Below are 5,270 nucleotides of genomic sequence, written 5' to 3' on the forward strand. Positions count from 1 at the left end.
TATCAAGCCCAACGGAATTATGACACCACCGAGAAGGAGATGTTGGCTGTTGTCTATTCGTTCGAAAAGTTCAGGCAGTACCTACTAGGATCCAGAGTCATCGTCTATACTGATCATGCGGCCATTAAGTATCTCATTACGAAGAAAGAGTCAAAACCCCGACTGATCAGATAGGTGCAGCTTTTACAAGAATTTGATTGGGAAGTAGAAGAAAAAAAGGGGGTTGAAAACAAAGTAGCGGACCATTTGAGCAGAATAATACAAGAAGGGAACAGTGAGGATATGAGAGGTCAATTCCCGGAAGAGCATTTGTGTGAAGTGATTTTCTCCGCAAGGAAGATCGACTGGGAAGAAGTAATGAGGCTTACTGGGCAGGACGCAACAACCAAGGTCAAGGAGAAAGTAGGACATGTACCCTGGTATGCGGACTTGGCCAACTACCAAGTGACGGGAGAGCTACCAATGGTGCCAAACGTGACAAAGGCTCAGAGGATGAAGATCAAGAACGAAGCAAAGTATTATTTCTGGGACGACCCATACTTGTGGAAGGCAGGAACCGACCAAGTTATAAGGAGATGTGTTCTTGACTGGGAGCAACGGGATGTACAAAAACAAATAATGCTGTTATAATCAAAATACATCAACATTTCCTCTTTCCCTTATGCAGCTCATTCTCCGCTTCAAGCTTTTTAAGTATTGGACAATTTCTAAAGTCATGATGGTACAACTCATCGCACGCCTTACACCGTCTAAGGGGCCTAGTAGCATCCTTGATAGTCTTTTCTCTCTTGGAAATCAGACGACTAGCGGACCTGCTCGTGTGCCCCTTCATCTTTACCACATCTGGAGGGTGGACCTCAATGAATTCCGGCCTTTCCATTCCATAAAACTGTTCAATCATTCGCCTCTTCTCAGAGGCGGACGTTAAAGGAGTTCCAGCTTGAAGTGAATTACCAAGTTCCTCCAGTCCACCTACGAATGCACGAAGCACATCAATGTCCGTCTCAAATCGACAAAGAAAACCATAGAACAGTGAGATCTCTTGCTTTGAAATGTTTTTCCTTTCACCAACAACGGACTGTGTAAGTAAAGTCTCATCAAGATGTCCATGGATAGCCTTAGCTAGCGGAGTCTTCATCCATCTACTTGCACAGTAGTTATCCGGAATCTTTTTAACTTCATTGTTCCGGAACAAAAAGAAGACATGGCAGCACAGATACCCCTGCCGACTGAATAGTTTGCAATCACATGAATATGAGTCGTCAGTCCTATCATGTTTCACAAAGTAGGAATGGCGAAGGCTAGGTGTCAACACTGTCTGTAGATGAGAACCCCAAAACGCGGCATCTGTCATTTTCCTCAACAATCTCCTCTTGTATTTTCTTGAACATACTATCTGTGTACAGAGTAGAAGCATGTTTCTCGAAAGGCAAAGTAGTGGCCAATATAGGCAGGGCAGTAGCGTCTTGGTAGTCCAACTTTGTTCTACTATTCCGCTGAAAATCCACAACTTGGTTGAAATTCAAGTAGAACTCGGCAATGTTGTTGCATGGCTTCAGAAAGTTTTTATAGAAGCAATTCTCCGACTCAGATATCGAGGTGGTCCTAATCATCCAGCCCATTGGGAAATCTCTGAAGTACGCAGGTATCCATAATTGCCTATACTCGTACAACGTCTTGAACCAACTGTGTTCTTTCAGGCCATAACGCTCAACTACTCCATTCCACTCTTCTTCGAACTCGTCGGGTTCAAGCAGGTCCGACCAGACACATGCATTGAACTCTTTCTTGAAATCTTCGTCCCTCAATAACCGACCAGGAACTTTATTGGCCAACTTATGCATGATATGCCACATACACCATCTGTGGCGAGTCCCAATTAGAATCTCTTCAATAGCCGATCTTGATCTGTAACAATCATCTTTAGAGCAACCCCCATACATTGGAAAAAATGTCTAAACAACCATGCAAAAGCGCCTGTTTTCTCGTTGCTTACCAAACCAGCAGCGAAAGTTACTGGTTGTCCATGATTGTCCTTTTCCGTGAATGGCGCGAAGATCATACAATACCTGCGTAACATAAGCCAACATAATTCAAACAAAGGACATATATAATGCATACAAAGTAAATAGTAATGCATACAATAATGTACATATTAAAATGTTATAATGCACGACAGGTATACCTATTGGTGTTGTAGGTGGTGTCAAAAGCCACAATATCATCGAACATGTGGTAATTCCTCTTCATCAAACCATCACACCAGAACAGAGCAACCAGCTGGTTGCTAGCTTTAACCTCGTACTCATATGTGAATGCCTCGGACATCTCCTTCTTCCTAGCCATATCATCAAAAACCATTTGTATGTCAATACCATGAGCGTATGCTTTGATGTCTCGTGAGGCATTCCTTATATCCCCAACATTGCAGCCAACGAGCTGAAAACCACCGAGTATTTCCTTTAGCACATTAAACGTGAATGTAGGGCCTATATTAGCCTTTGAACAATCAAGAATAAATTGGTGATGTACTGACTCGACTTATTTTAACACAAGTGATACCCGCAAGTGTACGGGGCTAGTGCAGCAATTAGCAAGCAAGAGTATCGTATCCCACAGAGACTAATTTGTATCAAGTTAACTGCCACGAACAAATGTTGACTACTATCTAGAGAATCGTGAAATTTTTGGTTTTGTTCTAAGACTACGAAAAACATATAATGAACAAATAAATAAATAAAAAGTAAGTAAACACGGAGTGAAAAGATATATGGAGAAAATTGTAGAACTCAAGGATCCGATGTACAACTCTAAGCTCTTATCCAATCAAATTGTCTTACTTTTTGGTGTCTCTAGAATTACTAAGTCGACCACAATTATAGATTAAACCCCCTCCCGAGGTGAGAAACCTGTAGGTTAGGTGCTAGGATTAAAGTTCCGTTCTAATCCTAAAACCCCTAACTCCCAAAAGCTCGATAAGGTCAAAGACCTCACTCAAAACCTCAACTCTCCCGAGTTTTATTGCATTAGGGTGTGAATTATTCTTATTTCCAGATTAATTATTTCATCTCCCGATTAATCTAATTAATCCTACACAATCAAATGGTGATCAAGCAATTGAAAAGAATAAATCCAAGAATAATCAAATAACTACAAGAGCAAGGCAAGAACAAAATTAATTGGATAAAAACTATGAAATTAGTGCATCTTCACCAAGAATTCTACAAAAAGGTGTTTAGCTACTCATGTTCATGGAGAAAACTAAGTTTAGCACAAAGAATCCGAACAAAAACATGAAAGATAGATACTAAGAACTCTTGTGGAACGAATCTATGGAGTGAAGTCTTCAATCTTCCAATCTGGAGTCTTCAATCTTCAATTCTCTCTCTCAAAGTGTTTTTGGGGATGTGTGTGAGTGATGGAGGCGGTAGGTGTAGAATGAATCTCCTGAAATCCAACCCTAGCCTTTTCTTGCCGTTTTTCCACTTCAAAAATCGCGTTTTTAGCTTTCAGACGCGTCAAACTGACGTACCCGGCCGGGTATAATATTTATGCTGGAAATCCACCCGGGCGGGTGACCATTTCAGACCCCTTTCTGGACTCGTCACACTGTCTTCAGGATACCCGGCCGGGTGTCGATTTCCGGCCCCTTTCTGGTCCTCAAGTCCTACCCGGCCGGGTAGAATTTATAAGAGTGAAATTCACCCGACCGGTTGTAGCCTTTGAAGGCCCTGCTGCCTCCTATGCACAATCGGCCGGATTTTTGCCTCTTTTTCATCTATTTATCCTAGAACACTCAACAAACACATGAAACTCCTAAAGATGGGATAATAGGCTGGAAATAGATAATTCAAGCATCAAAACTCAACATTAAGCACCTCAACTTACCAATTAAACCAACTAAAACATGAGTTTATCATGTACGTCGTCCAACTTTCGATTGATTGACATAAACTGTTGATGATCTGTCTCAACCATATAATGGTTATGAACCTCGTTGAACTCCTCGATGGTATAACCTGAAACTCCTCCGTCGGAGAAGAACTTGAATGAGATACTGGCTTTACAACCACACTGCTTGGATAACCGTCGACGTTTTATCGAAAAACCAGACCGTGCATTTGCTTGGTCATCCTAGCTCGACTTCTTGTTGCCTTCCCTGTTGCATACCACGTTATACCAAGTAATTACACCATCGGTTTTCCTCATTTGTGATTTCTGCGTATCAAAACCAACAGCACGGGCATATACATCGTAGAACGCAAAACCAAAATCTAGTGATTTGAACTTCTGCCCAACCACAGGCTTCAAATCTTTCGAACAGTCAGGTACAACAACCACAGCACACAATCACAAAAACAAAATCTCAGCTAACATAAACATTATGAACAATAAAACGTGCATTATCTATCTAATAATTTAAATTATACAGTACTAAATTTACATTATCTGTATCTAATAAAACGACACCCTTGCCACCATGTGTCTAAACCATAACTAAGACAAAATAAAACTTGAATTATTTATTCACAACTATACATTATCTATTAATGAATGAAAATTAAGATTATCAAATAATACAACACCCTAGCTGCCACGTTTCTAAGCCCTAGCTCATACAAAAGAAAACGTGCATTAATACTTTACATTATAACCTTAAAAATTGTACATTAATTTTAACAAATAAAAAAAATCCCTGCCGGCCTCAATTTTTAATCCTAGCCGACCCCATAAGCAAACTCATGCTCTTTGTTAACGTCAGTTATGGAACTAGTACCAATTAACAGATACAGAAAATCGAAAAGGGTTGCGTTAATATGTGTGATTTGGGAATTAATGAAACGTGGATACAATAATCAAATACTTTTCGAAAAAATTTACCTTCTTCCATAGTTGAAGCATAAGCTTCGTCCATTGTTGAAGAACCACCTTCTTCCATTGTAGAAAAGAAAATCTTCCCAGAACTCTCCAAATGTGGATCACTTTTAGTTTCACATGTGAAAAAGGTATTGGTAGGCGACATCTCACCTCATATTATCATCTGTTAGAAATTTGGACTTCCACATGACTAATTTAATGTGTATGACTATCTTTCAGTTGCCCAATTAAAGTGATTAAATAAAGATTAAGTTTGGGCTTATAGTTTATTTATTTGTTATGGTAATAAGTGTACTCATATGAGATTTTCTATTTAATGAGGGACCCAATAGAAAATAATGGGGTTTATATTTTATATAAATATAAACTAGGATTATGGTCTCCAGATGTCA

At 39.7% G+C, this 5,270-nt stretch overlaps 1 protein-coding gene across 1 annotated transcript; it reads right to left on the bottom strand.

Moving 5' to 3' along the window:
* Positions 1-640: 640 nt before the first annotated feature.
* On the bottom strand, positions 641-5,023 carry LOC125189771 (protein FAR1-RELATED SEQUENCE 5-like). The gene is made up of 6 exons (XM_089059108.1): positions 4,882-5,023; positions 4,171-4,313; positions 2,186-2,460; positions 1,997-2,069; positions 1,333-1,955; positions 641-1,229 (listed from the first exon to the last, which is right to left on the bottom strand). Exons 1-6 carry the CDS (start codon positions 5,021-5,023, stop codon positions 641-643), a joined length of 1,845 nt encoding a protein of 614 aa, XP_088915234.1.
* Between the last annotated feature and the right edge of the window lie 247 nt (positions 5,024-5,270).

The sequence above is a fragment of the Salvia hispanica genome, chromosome 5, assembly GCF_029641045.1.
Source record: "Salvia hispanica isolate PSC_SH4W2 chromosome 5, Shi_PSC_v1, whole genome shotgun sequence".
Taxonomy (NCBI): domain Eukaryota; kingdom Viridiplantae; phylum Streptophyta; class Magnoliopsida; order Lamiales; family Lamiaceae; genus Salvia; species Salvia hispanica.